General features: G+C 52.2%; 5 protein-coding genes across 5 annotated transcripts; 3 read left to right on the plus strand and 2 right to left on the minus strand.

Moving 5' to 3' along the window:
* Window positions 1-671: 671 nt before the first annotated feature.
* J4E78_002456 (uncharacterized protein) lies at window positions 672-1,484 on the minus strand (the record flags this gene model as incomplete). The annotated part of the gene is made up of 1 exon (XM_049363103.1): window positions 672-1,484. One exon carries the CDS (start codon window positions 1,482-1,484, stop codon window positions 672-674), a length of 813 nt encoding a protein of 270 aa, XP_049225695.1.
* Window positions 1,485-1,812: 328 nt separating this feature from the next.
* J4E78_002457 (uncharacterized protein) lies at window positions 1,813-4,166 on the plus strand (the record flags this gene model as incomplete). Its single annotated transcript, XM_049363104.1, has 5 exons — window positions 1,813-1,865; window positions 1,916-2,041; window positions 2,110-2,924; window positions 3,356-3,401; window positions 3,476-4,166. The coding sequence occupies 5 exons, from the start codon at window positions 1,813-1,815 to the stop codon at window positions 4,164-4,166; spliced, it is 1,731 nt and encodes a 576-aa protein (XP_049225696.1).
* A 278-nt stretch (window positions 4,167-4,444) lies between these two features.
* On the minus strand, window positions 4,445-6,025 carry J4E78_002458 (uncharacterized protein; the record flags this gene model as incomplete). The annotated part of the gene is made up of 1 exon (XM_049363105.1): window positions 4,445-6,025. One exon carries the CDS (start codon window positions 6,023-6,025, stop codon window positions 4,445-4,447), a length of 1,581 nt encoding a protein of 526 aa, XP_049225697.1.
* Window positions 6,026-6,429: 404 nt separating this feature from the next.
* On the plus strand, window positions 6,430-8,846 carry EGC1 (endo-1,4-beta-glucanase; the record flags this gene model as incomplete). The annotated part of the gene is made up of 4 exons (XM_049363106.1): window positions 6,430-6,813; window positions 6,866-7,797; window positions 7,848-8,166; window positions 8,214-8,846. The coding sequence occupies 4 exons, from the start codon at window positions 6,430-6,432 to the stop codon at window positions 8,844-8,846; spliced, it is 2,268 nt and encodes a 755-aa protein (XP_049225698.1).
* A 651-nt stretch (window positions 8,847-9,497) lies between these two features.
* Window positions 9,498-19,681, plus strand: J4E78_002460 (uncharacterized protein; the record flags this gene model as incomplete). Its single annotated transcript, XM_049363107.1, has 12 exons — window positions 9,498-10,388; window positions 10,440-10,634; window positions 10,687-12,682; window positions 12,809-13,436; window positions 13,798-14,269; window positions 14,320-15,011; window positions 15,819-16,065; window positions 16,125-17,043; window positions 17,094-17,206; window positions 17,512-17,536; window positions 17,586-18,053; window positions 18,177-19,681. The coding sequence occupies 12 exons, from the start codon at window positions 9,498-9,500 to the stop codon at window positions 19,679-19,681; spliced, it is 8,151 nt and encodes a 2,716-aa protein (XP_049225699.1).
* Window positions 19,682-20,008: the final 327 nt, after the last annotated feature.

Below are 20,008 nucleotides of genomic sequence, written 5' to 3' on the forward strand. Positions count from 1 at the left end.
GAAAGCGCTATCAACATCATCTATTCGGGTACCAGTAGTGCAAGCTCTCCAGCACGCCGACTTATGGTTGATATGTTTGTATACGGTTGCGATGAAGACTGGAATATTACGGGAAGTCTTGTAGAGGAAACCAGCGTGGAGTTCGTGGATGACTTGGTGAGAGGCTTCATTCGTTCTTGTACGAAACACTCTATCAATCGGAAACTTAGTCCGTGGGTGGTGGCTCCTGAACAGTACCGTTTGAGGGCAGAACAGAACAATGGGAAAGAGACTGAGAATTGGAAGGATGAGTTAATGGACACTTCCGACTAAGAGCTATTATTACAACAACGCCGGAGAGGTCTATAGATACTTTATAGTCGGGAAGATACCTCGATCTCAGGGCCAGGGCTTCTATGAGCGCTCATGATAGGTCTTGGAGCAGGCCGCTGTCAATAACTCAAAGATTACTATCATACACTGTTGTCAGGATTTGACCCTAGCAATCGCCACTTTATTTTCAGATGCATAGGTCCTCGAAGGCGCCGAGTGAAGTGCAGCCGTCGAGCCCAACTCAGACGGGTGTGACAAGCAGCTGCAAGAAGTTTAATTTCGTGAAGAGTGGCGAGATATCCGATACTATTACGACGCGGAGTGCGATTAGTTTCCCGGACCTTGGGGTCCAAGTAAGCTCACCAGCCGACATACGGCCTGTTCACATGATGATAGTCCTCCGGCATGGTAGTCGTGACGAAAAACTTGTCAGCTCCCCATTTCTCCTCCATCTTTTTCGTCGCCCACCTCCACAACGGGTTGCACAAGCGATGTCTATACTCTTGGTTGCCGCCAAAAGCATCCTCTTCACCCTGATTCGTTGCGAATTGGAACTGCATGCCGTCGAGCTTGGGCATATCGATGATGCGATCGAGACCATACTTTGCGACAAACGCCTCCACGTCTTGCGCAAGACTCGCCTTCTCTTCCTCGAGGCTGCGTCCTACGGGAAGATCGTAGTGCAAGCCTGTTTCCAAATAACACTCTTGCTCGTTGGTGTAATCGAACCTCTCCATGCGCACGCCATCTTCAATGCTGGGGAAACTGAAAATGATGTTGATGGATTCGAGCTGAACGAACTTGGAGATCAGTTCCAGGTGCGTGGCAGTGCCTTGCTCGGTCCAGTTGCAAATTGAGATATGCTTGACGTGCTTGGATGCTGCATCTTCAGGAAGGTGAGAATACAGGTCCAAGAGCTGCTGTGACTCTCGAGTGTTCCATGAAAACAGGTTCCGAGCAAGGAAAATCGGCGTGGCTTCGTTGAATAGTTGGCGGTTGGCTTGACACAAGGCTGGGAGGTCGTGGAAGAGCGCAATTTTGCTTGATGTCGTGATTGCAGCTCGATTTTTTAAAAAGGGCTCCGATTCTTCGAAGGTGTAAGTGTATGTTTGATCGCGCAGTTCGCGAGGAAGGCGCAGAAGTGGAGACGGTGGCGAGACTGAAACGGACATCCTAAAGGGTCGAGATATTGAGAGGGCTGAAAAAGCGTGTCGACCTCGGGATGGAAGAGGGCGGGATACTGAACTTATATGGTGCCGAGGGCGAAAGAATCCATGGGTAATATAAGAGAACGGCGCGCTTTCCTCTTTCAGACGAATTCACACTCACTTTCACTACGCACCGTTGAGGATCGGCTTAGGCTGCAGCGTCCGTGCTCTATGCCTGTTCTGTCGCAATTTGGGTTCACTTTCCAACCGATACCTTGCAAACCACTGTCCTGCTTGACTAACCACTTCATTGCTGTTGCCTACTAACAAGGAGCGGGAAGCCTACAGCAAGATGGCTTCCCCAGACTCATGTGAATCAGCCGCATTTACCATCCAGCTACCGAAGTGAATCGACGCCTGTTTCTTCTCAAAATACAGGCATCTAACGTCTTTAGTGTCTCGGGCGAGACTATCGCAGTCAAAGTCGGCCTCCAAATCGTCGACGTACACAAGGATCTCATCAGCAGCAGCTCCGAATACTTCAGAAAAGCCATTAGTCACGAGTCGATGTTATCTCACAGGTAAGATATCGCTTTACGAAATACATACATATGAGACATTTACTGACTCCGTACGTGTACCTCTGCAGGTTCATCGATCTGTCCGACGAAAAGCCTCATGATTTCGAAATATACTGTCAATGGCTATATACTCGAGTCCTTGACGCGAAACTAGACCATCACGATGGATTCAGTTACCTTGCTCGGATGTACGTCTTGGGAGAAAAGTTGATCGACCGCACATTCCAGAACGATGTCGTCGACGCCATAATCTACCGCCATATCACTGCGCGACTGAGTCAAAAGCCCCTGCGCTACAAAGTACCTGATCTGCAAGCTATCGGAATCATCTACAAGGGCGCTCCGAGGAAAGCCCCGGTGATACGTCTCCTGGTGGATCTGTGGGCTTTCAACATGGACTCCTCTTGGGTAACGAAGACGAGACTTCGAGCGCCAGAGAACAAACCTTTTCTGGATGACCTCTTACCGGTACTGCTAGACAGACGGGGACTACCGGATGCTTCTCAAGCTAGGCCATGGATCTCGCAACGAAGTTCCTATTACAACAAGGGTGTCGTGATCAAGAGCGAGATACCGGAAGACAGGGGCGACGAGGCGATCTCTGAGCCTTCCATCAAGGATGAGCCTTCCTATGAGGAGGAACCTTTCGTTAAGAACGAGCCTTACGTTGAGGATGAAACTCACATCAAGGAAGAGCCTTCTATGATAGATGAGCCCTTCATCAAGGACGAGCCTTCTAGCGAGATGGAGCTCTCCAGCGAGGAAGAATCTTCCAGCGAAGATGAGTTCTCCAGCGAGGATGGATCACCCAGCGAGGATGAGCTTTCCAATAAGACTGACCCTTCAGTCCAGGAGGAGGTGGACGTGCTTGATGCATTCTGGGGTATGTAGGAGACTACATCCTTTGCATCCAGAACACGCTACAAGTGATGATGTAATATAAAGTATACATAGTCCTGTGGCCTACTAAAAGGCAACCAAAAGTAGTGTGAATACCTTCAGGGTAAATGTGGTGCCAAGGTGCAAATTGAACGGCAGTGAAGGCGTAATCTCCTCCTCCCACTCGTGCACTGTCTATTCTTCTTACGTCACAGCCGCGCTTCCTTCTTGATATAACGCAGGACTTCATTTCCGACTGTGCGCCCGCTGCACCTGGGTATTGAATCACCGGCCACTCTCCACTTCTCTACCGCTCGCTCCTACTAAACGAAATGGCCTCCGCTGTGCAACGGCTCATACTGGTAGATGACACCAGAATCTATGAAAAGCCTGAGTAAGTGCATCCGATGAAATGAAAACTGAACAGGTCTACAGCCTACATTGATTTAGAAACCTACAAAGTAGGCGACCCAACGTCAACGTAGGCTCTAGGGTGTTCAGCGTTTTCCTTGAATGTGGTTCAAACAACACTTACTGACACATCACCTTACCTAGTCTGATTGGAGACGTCGTATCCATTCAAGTCAGCGACAAGCTTTTCCATATCCACGTTGCTGTCCTCACCAGAAGCTCCAAGTTTTTCGAGAACGCCATGAAGTCAGAGTGGCGCACTGATTCCACCAAGCCCATTGATATGAGCACTACAGATCCGCAAACTTTCGAGTATTATTGCCAGTGGTTGTATGCAAGGCAAATCAGACGGCTGTACGATGTCTCCCCATCAGACCAATTAGCGCACCTCTATATCCTTGGAGAACACATCATGGATACAGTCTTCCAAGATGTCATCGCTGAGACGTTCATCCGACGATACAAAGAATTTTCTGAATTGCCAGACACGTCGGCCATCAAGATCCTCTATGCTGGAACCGCTACCAACTCACCCGTTCGCCGTCTCATGGTAGACATTTGGGCCCTCGGTGCGTCTCTAGACCAGAAACCAGACGATATTACCGAGCAGACGTGCGTGGAGTTTGTCAACGATCTAATTCCTGCGTTACTTAAGAGGCGGCCGATGGTCAAGAACAAGTTTGGATCGATCGTGCCGGGAAAATACCGTTGCGGAAATGACGCTGCAAAGAAGGCGAAAGAGTCAACGTCGGCGTCTCAGGGTGCAAAGCGGAAGCGAGGTGATACAACGCTGGAGCAGAGCTCCGCGTCCAGTTCTGATTCTTACTTTGAATAACCAATCAAATCCATAGGGGACAACATCTCTGGATGTAGTTTCATCAGGACAAATACGAAGAGACGGAAAATTTACTCGAAACGGTTCAAAGACAAGAAGGATTGCAGGCTAGCAGGAAAGAGTGATCTTCTCACTTACTAGCTACCATAATTCATTTCTCAATACAGCCGAAGCAACGATATCATACAGTGGAAAACGCCAGACTGTTCTACCCATGTGATTGATCCACTGTGCATGCTCCCAAACTCCAAGTCATATAAGTAAGCAATAGCAATAGTCTAGAAGCCAAATCCACCGGGGAAACCACCTGGGAAACCGCCGCCGCCCTGCTGGAACTTGAAGCTACCGCCGCCACCCGGGAAGCCGCCTCCTCCACCTTGTCTGAACATGAACTGCTGACCGCCGAAGGGTGAGCCTTGGAAGGGATTGCCTTGTTGCTGCTCGTTGCTGTTGGGGTCGTCACCGCGGTCGAAACGTTCCTTGAGCTCGGGGTCGGAGAGGACTTCGTAGGCTTCGTTGACTTGGGACATCTTCTTCTGCGCATCCTCGGGTGTCATGTTGTTGGCCGAGGCCTTGTCGGGGTGGTACATCTTGGTCAGCTTGCGGTATGCCTTCTTGATCTCGCGCTCGTCTGCATCGCGCGTTACGCCGAGCACCTTGTAGTAATCCTTTGTCTTCGAGCGCTTGAGCAGTGTCTGCGCTTTGTGGTGTAACTCGTCGAGCTTCTGGTTCTGGTGGTGCTCTTTCGCGTGCTCTAGGGTCCGGACGCAGTCTTCGAATTCGTCGGCATCAAGCTGGAATTGAGCCTTGTGAAGGAGGGCGTGTAACGAGTCGGGGTTGAGTTGTAGGGCTTCGGTACAGTATGGTGTGCCCTTCTTTAGGTTGTTCATCTCGACGTATGCTTCGCAGGTCATCTCCACGAGGGTTTGGTAGAGACCTTGGGGTGAGTTGGCGTAGATGTAGCCTTGTTCGGTGTAGTCCTTGAAGTCTTGCTTGACCTCTTTCAACAGGCCCGGGTCCTCTTCGCCGCGGTCGATGAGGAGTTTCGAGGCGGTGGCGAACTGGCGCTTCTCGAAGAACTTGCGCACCTTTTGAATGTCCTTGTCGAGGTTCTTTTCTCTCCTCCGTAGCTTCATGCAGACCTTCGAGTCTGGGTCTGACTGAAGACATTGTGCGACGTGCTTGAGCCCCTTGTCGGTTTCGCCCAAGGAGTAGAAGGCCATGGCGGAGCTCTGGAGATGGGGTTGGATATCGCCCTTGTTGATCTGGAGGAGATGCTGCAGGTCGCTGATGCCCTCGGCGACCTCGCCTTTCTCGAAGCGACACCTTGCTCTTGTCTTGCGGATGTCGTATGCTCCTCCCGCGACTAAGATGGCAGTTCCAGCATTCGAGATACACGCGTCCCAGTCGCGCTTCTCTGCCGCCTCCTGCGCCATGATGGCAGCGCCTTGCGCTTCTTCCAGCTCCGCGATGGCATCGGTCTTGCCGGCAGCCTCGTAGTCTTTGCGCGCTGCCGCCCAGTCGGCCTTTCTGGCTCTGATCTTGGCCCTCTGCACTAATGCGCCCTCGAAGCCAGGCTTCAGTTCCAGCACCTTGTCGAAGTCATGTTGGGCCTGCGCCGTTCGGCCGATTTGCAGGTAAGCGGCGCCGCGCCTGAAGTAGGTGAGGTAGTTGCGCGGGTCGCGGGTGATGGCGATGTCGAAGTAGAGAAGGGCGTCTTGGGTGTTGCCGGTCGCGAGTTGGACGCTGGCGTCCTTGATAAGCTGCGACACGGGAGTATCCGTGGGTATGTCCGAGGCGGAGAGTGCGCTGGCGAGCGGGAGGAGCCCGAGGGCAAGAGAGGATAGTCGGAGTATCATGGCGGGATGCGGTTGAGCGTGCTATGAATGAGTGACGGTAGGTTGGATGTTGAGCAAGCAGGAGTATAGTCCGCGCAGAGAAGCAACGGCAGGTGCGACGGTCAGTTCATGGAAAGAGCGGGTCGTGTCTTTATCTGGCCTTTCACTGTCGAACAATTGCAACTTGTCCTCAGCGACCAGCCGCATGATAGCCGGGACGCACTGACCCCCGCGACCCCCAGAACGCTAATGCGGGCAGGCATGGATTACGACATGCCCAGATGCATGCCCGTGAACGCCGCCGCTACGCCATCAGGACTAGACAGGCGCATACCTCATAGCTCCTCTTCGCACCCGCCTTGCGCACCTTTTCCTGTTCCTCCCATTCACTCTCCTCGTAACCCTCCACACGCCTGCCACCAGTAATGTCTCCCATTCGGCTGCGTATCGACGGACGCATATTCCGAGACCCCCAGAACCGCGAAGTCACCCTGCACGGTATCAACTGTGCAGCCGACGCCAAGTTTCCTGCGAAGCCAGATCAGCCGTCACACATTCCAGACAACTTCTTCGACGGCGACAATGTCTCCTTTGTCAACCGACCCTTTTCGCTAGAAGACTCCGCGACACACTTCTCGCGATTACGTAGTTGGGGTTACAACACCATCCGCTATGTCTTCACGTGGGAAGCCATAGAGCACGCGGGCCCGGGCAAGTACGACGAGGAGTGGATAGACCACACCATCGCTCTCCTACGAAAGGCGAAAGAATATGGGTTCTACATCTTCATGGATCCTCACCAGGATGTCGTAGGTAGCATTCCAATAGATTCATTTACTCCTTCTCTAATGCATCACATAGTGGTCACGATTCTCTGGAGGTTCTGGCGCGCCCATGTGGACTCTCTATGCTTGCGGGCTGGACCCCGAGAACTTCGCCGTCACCGAAGCCGCCCTCGTGCACAACACATACCCCGACCCTGCCACTTTCCCTAAGATGATCTGGACCACCAACTACACACGATTAGTATGTCAGGTCATGTGGACACTGTTCTTTGGTGGTAGGGACTTCGCGCCCAAGGCCATCATAGACGGAAAGAATATCCAGGACTATCTTCAAGATCACTACATCGGGGCATGCGAGCATCTAGCGAAGCGGATACACCAAGCAGGCGACCTGTGGCACGACCCGATCGTTGGGTGGGAAAGCATGAATGAGCCCAACAGAGGCCTCATCAGCTACCAAGATATTACCCAGATCCCGAGCGAACAAAAACTCCAGAAGGGCACCTCGCCGACGGCTTGGCAGGCGATACTTACCGGATCGGGTAGAGCTTGCGAGATATCGACTTGGGAATTTGGCGGGCTGGGACCATACAAGAGTGGCTCGGCATTAGTGGATCCCGAGGGCACTATGGCATGGCTATCGAAAGATTACGACGACACCAAATACGGCTGGAAACGCGACCCAGGGTGGAAGTTGGGCGAATGCTTGTGGGCGCAACACGGTGTCTGGGACCCAGCGACTGACACGGTCTTGAAGAAGGACTACTTCGGAATTGATCCCAAAAATGGGGCCAAGATTGACTACGAGTACTTCACAAACCACTACTGGCTGCCGCACTACCGGGCGTACAGCAAGATGGTCAAGTCCATATTCCCGGATTCTTTGATGTTCTTCCAGCCGCCAGTGTTGGAGATACCGCCAAAGGTCAAGGGCACAGAAGACGATGATCCCAACATGATCTTCTCGCCCCATTTCTACGATGGCATCACTCTGATCACAAAGAAGTGGTATGTTCCAGAATACTGATTCTTATCTCATCTCGTCTAATGTCACATAGGAACCGCGTATGGAATGTCGACGTATTCGGTGTGTTGCGAGGAAAGTATCTCACGCCAGCGTTCGCCATAAAGATTGGCGAGAATGCCATCAGAAACTGCTTCTCCCACCAGCTCAAGGCGATCCGAGACGAAGGTACAGAGTACACGGGTGTTCACCCCTGTATCTTCACCGAGATCGGTATCCCATACGATATGGACGACAAGTATGCGTACAAGACAGGTAACTACAGCAGCCAGATAGCTGCCTTGGATGCCAATCACTTCGCGCTTGAAGACAGTAAAGCTAACGGCTTCGCCCTGTGGACCTATGTAGCAAATGTATGTTTCCATTCTGTCTAGAATTGGACACGGCTGACAAAGACCAGAACTGCCATTACTGGGGCGACCTTTGGAACGGAGAGGATCTCTCCATCTACTCAGTAGACGACAAGGCGGTTCCTGCAGGCCCCTTCTCGCCAGCCGACTCCCGTGCGTCGCTAGACAAAAATTCGCCCACGTTCTCGAGAGCACAGTCGACCGACACCCTTAGCATTAACCCTTCCAACCTGCAGAAGACCATCACCGCAGAACGAATGAGCTCAAAGAAAGATGACGACGACGTTCGGGGTCTGCGAGCAGCAGAGGCCTTCATCCGCCCCACCCCCGTTGCCGTCCATGGAGACATTTCGTCGTACGGGTTCGACCTCAAGAACTGCACATTCAAGCTTGCCCTTTCTGCGCCAAGCTCGACATCGGAAGACTTCCCTACTGTCTGCTACCTGCCCGAGTTCCACTTTCCGTCAGGACAAACCAATGTCGAGGTTAGCGGTGGCAAGTGGACCATCACATCCGAGGAGACCGATGGCGCGCTGCAGCAGACGCTGCGGTGGTGGCACGCGGAAGGTGACCAGGTCATGACTGTCAAAGGCGTCGTGCGAAAGGCGGGAAGCGCGTTAGGCACGGAAGAAGACGAGGGATATCTCCAGCAGTGCCAAAAGCAGACTTGCGCTGTCATGTAATGTCGCAAAGTTGATGATGTCGGGGTTTGGTGTGGTGGGGTTTGACCAATCGATGCACGGTGATGCAATATCATGCGATGCTCAGGTCACGCAGTCAGCAGTTCTTGTGCATATGATTCATTTGGGCAAACATGAGCGTTGGGCGACTTTTTATACTTGTCAAGGTGTTCGGGGAGCATTTACGATAGACTTATGATTTGTATATAGCGATACATATATTGGATATAGACTAGTTCGGAAGCGACGAGCCTAGTTCTGGCGGCAAAGCAGCTGACATCGCGTCGACGTGACGTGCCTTTGGGACTGCAGCCTGCAAAACGCGTCTGTGGAACGTGCGACGTGAACAGAGGCCTCGACTGCCTTGCTGGACCCTCGAAATAAAGCGTACCACGTCCCGGCCTGTGAGTCAATGAATCTGGGCTTACTCGCTACACCGCCATCTTCTCTGGTCTGTCCCAGACACCGGGCGCCAAAGCTTCCTTACCCACGATCCTTGCCCTCTACGTCTTCCGCTTTCAGCAACTTCCGCCCGAATCTTCGAAATCCAGAACACCACGCACACGACATTGCTACAATATCCCCGTGCAGTTCGCGCTAGACTCACCTGACCTCACGTCTTTATATACCGAGGCTAGAGACGCCCTCTGCACGATGAACGTTGGGGCAGACCAGGCCCCGCAAACGAATGGCGGCGGTGGAGCGCAACACCGACAGTCCAACGGCAGCGGAGACTCAGACCTCTCACAGATATTAGAAGCGCTGCAGGCCATATACGCAACCTCGTCCACGAATGATACCCGCCGACAGGCAACCGAATACCTCGAGCAAGCGAAACGGCACCCGGAAGCGCCCTCACATGGTCACACGCTCGCACTCGACCGCTCGCAACCCGCGCCCCTCCGCTACTATGGCCTCACTATGCTGGAGCACTCGATAAAATACAGCTGGGAAGACTTCACCGAGGACCAAGGCACAGCGTTACGAGGCTATGCGATCGAGCTCGCCCAAAACGTGTCCGAAGACGATGCGGCATTCCTCAGGAACAAGGTCGCGCAGCTATGGACGGAAATTGCGAAGCGCAGTTGGGGCGCCGAGTGGCTGAATATGGACGAACTGTTGGTCTCGCTCTGGACAAGTTCTTTGCACCACCAGGCTGTCGTGCTATACGTCCTGGAAACGCTTTCTGAGGAAGTCTTTAATCGCGAAGACCCTACGGCAGGCCTTCGAGGTAGCGACCTGGGTCGCGCCTGCGTCGAGATTTTCACACCGCTTGCCGTCATACAAGACCAGCTTCCTACACGCGAGAAGAGTCTGGATGTGCGGTGTGGAGACGAAGGATGGCTGAAGAGACTATGCGACAACTTGGGATGGTGCTTGGGGCAGGACTACCAGAACCAGGAAGCTGTTAAGACAAGCGCTATCAAGTCTATGCAGGCCCTCAAGGCGGCCATGCCGTGGATCATGCCCAAGGCTATCGCTGCAACACAGGTCATCGAGGCCGTCTGCAAGGCGCTGGCTACCCCTGCCGTAGAGATGCAGATTGTAGGTCGACTCTTTACATCCACTCACATGGACAGCTGCTAACACGAACAGGCCGCCGTCGAGACCCTCCAAGCGATCTACAACCGAACCCACCTGCACGACGACGAGTTTGTGGAGCTTGTATGCCCCATGTTCACACCTGGCAGTGTTTCACTCCTGCGAGAAGTATACAACTGGACGCTCACGGATATGGATGTGAATGACATAGATGATCAGAAATACATGCTCTGCAAGAGACTCTCAGAAGTAAGGCCCTTTCTTATCCTTCAGGCTTGTCACACCGTGCTAATGATGACAGTTGGCCAACAGCCTCGGACTATTCATCGAGCAAAAGCCCCAATCGATACCAGATGGCAGCGACCTAACCGGCATATTCGGTTTCCTATACGATATCATGCGCAACCCGAGTCTCGTCGTCTCCATACCTGTTCTCCATTGTTGGACCAAGCTGTTACGATCTAGCATCGTGCGAGACTCTGATGTCGTCAACTCCATGGTTGGCGGGCTACTTGAGACGTGCTGCGCCCGACTCATTCGATACGAATCGTTACCCGAAGATACCGAAGACGTTACGTTACAATTTCTCAACGAAGACATTGATACAGTACCAGAACGTCATGCTTTTCTAGGCAACTATCGGCGCTTCTGCGCAGACGTGATCGAAGTCCTGGTTCGCAAGACACCAGTAGAAGCAATGGCGCATATCCTTGCTCAGGCGACGAACATGCTCCAGAACCTGTACCATGATCAGCCTGCTTTCCAGCGCCAAAACTTCACAAAGAACTCTCCACAAGTCCTTCAGGTCGATGCGCAGGTCACTGTCATCGAAGCTGCACTCAAGGGGTACATGAAGTGGCAGCAAGGGCAAGGCGAGAACGCGCAAGATGATGAGCGGACGCGGAATACCCTGGAAGACTCGCTCGAGCAGTGGGGCAGGCAAATCCTGCAAGCGCATTTCGAAGATCCTGAAGTTGCAAGAAAGATAATATCTTTGATGGCAACTCTCTCAACAAAAGCCCTTGGCGACCGCCCAGGATTCGCTCTTACCTTCTTGGAGTATATGCTTACAGTACGGCTAGCCGATGACACGAACTATCCACAGTACTCCGATGCTGTGAAAGACCTCGAGCGCATATGCAGTCTTGAGATGCAGAAACTAGCGATGAAATTCGCTGACGACTTTATGAACGTCTACGAGCAACTAGAGGCCAAGGTCAATGAGATGATTAATGATCCAACGACTGACGAACGCCAACGTATGGCGTACTCCGCTTTCCTTTTCATCATCATACATAGATGTACAACATTAGAGCGCGCCACGCAAGAGGAGCGCATGAGACAGATGCTCAACCGTGTCAAGGATGCTTGGCGCAACGATGAGTTCACCCAAGCCATCTCTTCATTCCAGTCCTTCTGTGGCGTATTGGGAATGGGCCAATTACCCGAGTTTCTGTCTGCGAACAACTTCCGCGGCATTCAGGACTGGTCTGACCAACAGTTGCCTAGTGATGGCCAGGCGTTGCAGGCCTCAATTCTTGACCGTTCTCAACAACTGCCACTACGACTTACTAAGACATTACTGGCAGCATCGACGGAAAAGCTTCGCGATGGCACTGCTGCGTACGAGACTGCTGCGCTACTCTGGGCAGAGGCCATACCAGTGCTGCTCCCAAACCTTCTCCAGCTCGTGAGCCATGCACAAGCATTCAACGATATCGACGCCAACTGGTCACACTTGCCAGTAGAGCTACAGCAGGTTATTCGGAGAGTACTGACTGATCGGTTCTGGCAAGCGGGCATATCGACAGAGAGCCGAGACGACTTCTTTGCAAGAGTTAGTGGCTCCAAGTCGACGTTTGAGGGTTTTGCATCGACGGTACGAGGCACTGTAAGGCAGATTAGGGAGAGCTCGTACTACATCCTATACTCGTTAACGCGATTTCGAGACTTCTTCTATGGGATAGAAGATCTGCCAGGCCCGTTGAGTCAAGCCCTGTTTGGCCACGCAGGCGCTCTGACTGCGCATCATCTATCTGTCTTACTAACCGTATCCACCCATCTCATTGAAGGTTGCCCAGCGCGTCTACGACCACATTTCCTGCCACCCATGATACAGGGGCTATTCAGAGAGCTGGATCGAAAAATCTCCGGAGAATGGAACGAGGTTGCCCGACAGGTGGCGGATTCGGGGCAGAACGACAACTTGACGGACGAGATGAAGACTGAGAGCATACTACGACAGCTCACATATGCTGCGGTTTCGCTTGTCGCTGTCCTGCTCGATTCGAGACAGGGTAAGTCGTCTATTACTTATCGTGCTTGGTGGTCTTCCTTTCGCGACTTCTATCTGCGTTGGGGTATCGGTTCTAGTACCGAGTCTCCTAATCGTGTTTGATGACTAAAAGCTGACCTGGTCACAGAATTTGCCCGTCACGATGAACACAGTCGAAAAGAAGCCAACGCACCGCCCATGTGCGACTTCATTCTCTCAACGCCTGCCGTCCTCGAGCCTATCCTCCTCTTCTGCAACTCAACAATACGTTATCGCGATACGAGGTCCGTTGTCACCATGGTCCGCGTATTGCGCACCCTGCTCCCACGGTTCAAGGAGAAGTCGCCCATTCGGGACTACTTCTGCAATGACATCCTCAAATCGGCCATTACGTCCCTCCATGAGCCATACTTTGTGGACTGCCAGAAAGAGCTCGCCTCACTCATCGCCGGCATCATTCACCTGGACGAGGAGATACCGCGCTCGATCATCTTGTCTCTACCCGGCATGGGTGACCAGTATCGCGTCGACCGCCGTCTTGCAAAGCTCCGTGGAGCGAACAGGTCGGACGAACGTATGCAGCGCAGCATCGTACTAGATCTCATGAGTAGTATCAAGGGTGTCAGTATTCACGAGCAAGGCAAAATACAGAGATCGACGAAGACCAAGACCAGGACTGTCATGATGGAGCAGTACATGAGTGTGGATCAACAGCCGACTATAGTCCGAGGCACCAGCCCCGGATTGGCAGGTGTGGCAGACATGTTCGGAGAGTCGTAAACTTCCATGGGAAGCGGGCGTGTATGATTCTTGATGACGAAAGGACTTGCGGTGGTACCAATGGGCATCGGGTATGGTAGCATGGTTATGAGGCGGGTGGATCACCAAAGCATTCTAGGACGAAGGGTAGGGCATGGGAAAAGTGGTATGCATAGCATTTTAAGGTTGGTGTTGGCCTGTTCTTGATGATGGCTTCGAGGAAGCATCACGTGCTTGGCAACAGTCTTCGCCGCAGTGTCACTCTATGCATCCTATAGCAGAAGCATGTATCGAGAAACGCCTCACAATTAAGACGCATTGCGCTGATGCACGCTGATTCGTTCATTGCATCTCGCGACAACTGAACGTACCCCGCAGTGCCGATGACCTGACCCCGCCGCTGTACTACTGCGTGCTTGCCGTTCCTACCTATCTACCCAAAATAGAAGCAACCCGCGAGTCAGCACCTGCCTCTTTCTCTGTTCATTTCTCCGTCACAACCACTTCTCACTTTCTAATCCTTGCCATCGACGAGATGAGCGGCATACCTATCGTCGACTTCGGCGCGTACCTGCACGGTAAAGCAGAGGATCAGGAGAAGATCGCCAAGGAGATCGACGATGCATTCCATAGTATGGGCTTTGTCTACCTAAAGAACCATGGCGTGAGGAAGGAGCTGGTGGAGGAGTGCTTTGCTTGGTCAAAGAAGTTCTTCGATCTACCGCTTGAGACCAAGATGCTGGCTCCGCATCCGCCGGGTGGCAGTCATCATCGTGGATACTCGGCGCCTGGAGTGGAGAAGGTTAGTCAAGGGGTTTATGATATTAATGAGCTGAACAAGCTGAGGGAGGTTAGTTGCATTCATCTTCGCTCTCCATGGTCTAAGCTAATGAGAGGCAGACGCCTGATTATAAAGAGTCCTTCGAGTCTGGCAACGTGAAAGATGAGGCTCAGCCAAATATCTGGCTTCCAGAAGATAAGCTTCCGGGCTTTCGCGCATTCATGGAGAAGTACTTTGTCGAGTGCGCCAGTCTAATCCACAGCATCCTCGACGCTCTCTCCATTGCTCTCAACGTTCCAGCACCAGGCCTCTCTCCAACCCATTCGCAGTCGCTCTTCCAACTCCGGCTTCTTCACTACCCCTCCATCGACGCCGAACAGCTACGCAACAATGAGCGCAGCAGGATCAACGCGCATTCCGACTTTGGCACGCTCACTTTGCTATTCCAGGACAACGTTGGAGGACTTGAAGTACAGGAACCTGCGAACCCAGGTACTTTCCGTGCTGCAGAGCCCATCGAGGACACTGTGTTGGTCAATATCGGAGATCTCATGGCGAGATGGAGCAACGATCGTTGGACAAGCAGTGTGCATCGTGTTGGCCTACCTCCGGTCCTTCAAAAGGTCACTGAAGACGGCAAACGGAACGACAGGGAGATAGTAGTACCAGATCGCTACTCAATCCCTGTGTTCGCGACACCAAATATGGATACAGTTATCGATGCGTTGCCAGGTTGTTGGGATGAAGAGAAGCCGAAGAAGTACGAGCCTGTAACCGCGTGGGGATACGTACAGATGCGGATGGCTGCGTTGTATGAGTCGTGAATAGCGTGGGATGATCGTTGCCTTTTGTGGGAGAGATGTGTCTTGGTAAACCCTCCTCCAGAGCGACCTGTCGCATGGTGACACGCCGCATGTGGGCCTTTTTACGCGACTGTCGTACAGGACTAGGCAGCAGAGCCGAATTCTCTCACATCCACAATGGTTGCAGTTTTGACTAAGCAGCACAGTACAATTACGTGCCTGTTATCAGCGGTCTGCTGTGGTTCAGATTCAAAGGTGAAAGGTAACCCCGCAACGCGCACGTGAGAACGCGTCTTGCCCAATCCCCTTAGCGCCATCCCCACTTCCCCAGTCAGCGAGCTCGCAGCGACCTGTAGCTTCCTGCCTCACATTGTCTACTCTTTTGCCTCAATTCGCGCGACTTCGGAGTGCCAATAAAGCTTATCACTCACACGTCTGGTGAGCCAGCCTTTCGAGGTAACACCGTCGTTCAAGATGGACATCTATATTCCGAAAGTAAGCTCACAGCAATACCTGAGCTAGTAACCGCTGGGCGCGAATAGGAAAGCAGTCGCTAACCAGATGCCGTAACATTAGGTTCCCAAAGACGCCAATCACGTCCTCTTACGTTACACCCTTCAGGACGCTCTCCACAGCGTCGACGTGTTCGCATTCGACGTTCGAAAGTTTTCCAGTCAACACAATGATTTCGCCATTCTCACTGTACCGAGCGTTAGCAGTGGGAATCGATTTCTGGATATACGCGGTAGTCAGGGCCGACGCCAGGCGCTGCAACCTCTTTATTTTGGAAATCAGCCGCTCGACTTTCGCCAAAGTAACAAGCGTCGGGAAGATCCGCTCCAACTCAAGTCACTCAGAGAGAAGCAAGAGATAGAAGAGGCCAAAAGATTCAAAAGTCCGACGCCTATCGCGAAACTTCAGCGTCCGGGAGGGTCGACGTTGTCTTTCCGTACCCTGATGACAGGCGTCTGGGATTACGATCACCTTGGCAAGCTCGTCTTTGACCAGAAGCTCAAGGACAAAAGGCAAGGTTACATTACGTTCGGCAAGAATGCTCTAGTGGTAGGTATATCCTTCTACATCGAACACGTCAATGTTAGTACGGATGCTTACCCACACAGATTTACCTCCGGGCAGAAACCGCCGAAGCCTTCAACTGGCATTGCAGGATTGATATTGATTATGCTACTATAGAGCACATCGTTCCGTCTCGCGGCAACGGCCAACATGGAACGATAACATTCACCCTCAAGTCTCCACCGAAGTTCTACGACATTCAATCGACTAATGATCTACACTTGTATGCCGGTGAGCAAGCACCGAACGACATCTCTGCCGCATTGTCGAGACTCGGCATCAAGCCGCCAAAACCAGTTCTTCGGCTACAAAGACTATGCAAATTGAGTAAATCTCACGACATGAACTCCGCTTTGTGTATGGTCTACAAGATCGCCTTCTCCGACACCCGAAGCGTTGATCTTGCTTGGACCTTTGTTAAGCCCTTCTTCGCGGGACCTAACACAAAATGGATGAAGACCATGGAGCCCACCGCTTTGACGGGCAGTATTGAACACGAGTATGCAGTCGTCAACAAGATGCTTAGCGACTATGGACCATCTTTTCCGCAGACCTTCACGTTCAATATCCGTTACCAACTGACAGCGCTCATGCTAGAGGGTACAATCGCCCCGTGGAAGATGAAGGAACTGATACCGGTAGTACAAAATGCTGCTGAGAAGCATGGTGCAGAACTCACCGCGAACGCAGTTCGTCTCCTTGGGAAACGGATACCAACGCCTACACCGGGTGTTAAGGCGGCAGATCTTACTTCAAACGCAGTCAGTCGCAGAGGAAAGCGAATACCAACGCCTGCACCAGCTGTTGAAGCGAAAAGCTTCATGATCAAGACCATTAAGCGCATTCTTGATGAAAGCATCGAATGTTGTCAACGTCTTGAAGAGCTTTCCCGGATCTGGGACGTCAAACAGAAGAAGCAAAATCACCTCGCCTTAACATACAAGGCTACGGTCACACCTACCGGTATGTAGACTTCCAATACTGCAAATTGCAACACTAAAGTCATATTTTAGGTATCCTGCTACGCGGCCCTGACTGGGTCGTCTCCAATCGTATATTGAGGAAGTACAAAACCCACGCCCAGTTCTTCATGCGCGTGTTCTTCGCAGATGAAGACGAGCTGCCGGTATTCCATGACCCACGGGCATCGCAAGAGAGAGTCTACGAACGCTTTCGAGGCGTACTTCGAACGGGTATCACGGTCGCCGGACATACATTCCAATTTCTCGGCTTTTCCCATGCGTCACTCCGTACTCATGAAGCTTGGTTTATGGCTCCTTTCAAGGAAGATGATATTGTCGTCCGCGCAAGAGATGTGTAAGTACGTATGATTTGCGTGTGGGACTTGTACTGACTTCATTGAGCATTCGCGATTTGGGTGACTTTTCCCAGATTCGTTGCGCCGCAAAATGCGCGGCGAGGATAGGGCAGGCGTTCTCCGGTAGGGTTCAACTCGGTACGAAACGTATGTGAGATGTGTGCTGACATTGTACCTCGACATCTAGATACAACATTCTCGGTGCCAATCTCGAAAACCGCCTATGTAAACGAAATGAAGGACGACGTCACGAGAAACAACCGCACATTCAGTGACGGCTGCGGAACCTTGTCATTGAGCCTCTTCCAAAAAGTTTGGAACGCCTTCCAGCCGGACCGTAGAGCACTCAGGCCGACGGTGCTACAGATCCGGTTCAGAGGTGCGAAGGGGGTACTATCACTAGATACGACATTGCAAGGTGATCAACTGCACGCCCGAAAGAGTATGACCAAATACGTCGCCAAAGAAGAGTGGAGGGATTTGGAAATCTGTGGAGCTGCCTACAAGCCTCTCAGAGTATATCTGAACCACCAGTTCATCAAGATCCTTGAGGATTTACGTATACCTGCGGAAAACTTCATGGCGGTCCAGGATGAAGCTGTCACAGAACTGAAACTCATGACGGAGCATCCTCTGAATGCAGCCAGCCTTCTCGGTAAGTCCCGGTTTTCTAGCACATGCTGTGCGGCCTGAAAGGATGTTTGGTTCCTCATACTCGGCGGCATCGCCATGAACTGCTTCCCGAACGTATGGTCATATGTGCTAACAAGCCTGCTAGAATACTCCCACTCGGGTGATCTCGCGAGAGTCCCGTCACTGTTTCGGCGAATGAATGAATTGGGTCTATCATTCCACGCGGACAGCTTCCTCACCGACATCGTGGAAGTGGCAGCTATGTCAAGCCTGAGAGATATCAAATATCGCGCGCGTATTCCAATCAAGAACGGCTACCTCCTTTATGGCATCATGGACGAATGGAACATTCTGAAAGAGGGCGAGGTCTACATTCCGCTACAAGATTACGATACGAACGACAAACTGAAGAGAACCATACTCGTTGGCGAGCGAATAGTCATCACGAGAGCCCCTGCGCTACACCCAGGCGATATTCAGGTCGTCAAAGCAGTCGATGTTCCAGAAGGTTCGCCCCTCAGAGCACTGCACAACTGCGTCGTATTCTCACAGCAAGGTCCGCGGGATCTACCATCGAAGCTAAGTGGCGGTGATCTTGATGGAGACTTGTTCCACATCATTCACGACACTCGACTGATTCCGAGAATCGTTTATCAACCCGCCGACTACCCATCCACGCCGGCAAAGGATTTGGGGCGGCCGGTAACTGCCGACGATATCGTTGACTTCTTTATCGAATACATGAACATGGATCGATTGGGACAGATTTCGAACAAACACAAGATTCGCGCTGATAAGGCTCCTTTTGGCACTCTAGGTGCAGAGTGCCTGCTTCTTGCCAAGCTCGCATCCGATGCCGTCGACTTTGGAAAATCTGGGATTCCTGCCAAAATGGCTCAGATACCGCCAGGTTCTGATCACATCCGCCCTGACTTCATGGCGCCAGGATCGAACCTCATCGTCAACGACTTGGGCGCTGCTGAACTCGAGGAGCTTGAGGGTGACGAGCTCGACGAAGTGAGTGTGCTAAATGCTGAGAAACCAAGGAGTTCATACTACACAAGCACAAAGGTCCTAGGAGTTCTGTATCGGCGGATCGACGAAAAAACGTTCTTCGATAAGATGAAGAACGCCTACCGAACATCTCACCATCGCCGGGGTGATGAAACGCTGGTACAGAAGCTCAAGCGATATGTGATCCGAGAGACCCGTGGAGTACAATGGGAACACCATTGGGATTTCGCAGAACAACTCCGTGAAGCGTACGAAGAGAACATGTTCGAAATTATGGACACACATCGTCCGTCTCGAGGCTCACGTCTTACCGAGCTTGAGGTGTTTAGTGGTAACATCCTTGGCAAGAAAGATCGTGCACCCTCCCGCTACGTCCGCGAAGCCAACCTCGAGGTTCAAGAACGCTTCAACCGCGATGTCAGCGACATGATCAAGAATATAGTAATGGGTGATGGAGACTGGGACGGCGATGCGGATTCGGAGGCGTTGCCGCGCTCCATTGCGTGCTTCATGGTCGCGCTGGAGACGGATGGCTGGGAGAACTACCGCACGTTGAGGAGCTGGAAGTACGTTGCTGCTGCGGTGTGCTTGGAGCAGTTGTGGAAGTACAACAACGGGTATTTGCGCCGACTTTGAGTAGTGGTGTAGTGCTACGTCTTGTACCGGGCTCACAGTGGAGAGGTGCTCGGTTATCACGACTTCATGAAGATACCGCGCAAAAGATGCGCTGAATATATGGTGGTACCATTAATTTGATGAGTCCAACGTGTGATGCGATGTAATGCGATGCATGGGTGAAGAGTTATGAGGACACCTTCAGGGAGTACTGCGCAGGCCCCTTGGGCGTAAACTACGCCCAAAGACATAAGCGAATCAGCGTTTTGGCACGCACAGAAGCGGCTAGAGGGGCAAATGTTTGCCTCTCGCGTTACAAAAAAAAAGAGAACACGCTTGAGCGCTCTA

This window comes from Alternaria triticimaculans, assembly GCF_023758025.1.
Source record: "Alternaria triticimaculans strain BMP 0046 chromosome Unknown scaffold_2, whole genome shotgun sequence".
NCBI lineage: Eukaryota > Fungi > Ascomycota > Dothideomycetes > Pleosporales > Pleosporaceae > Alternaria > Alternaria triticimaculans.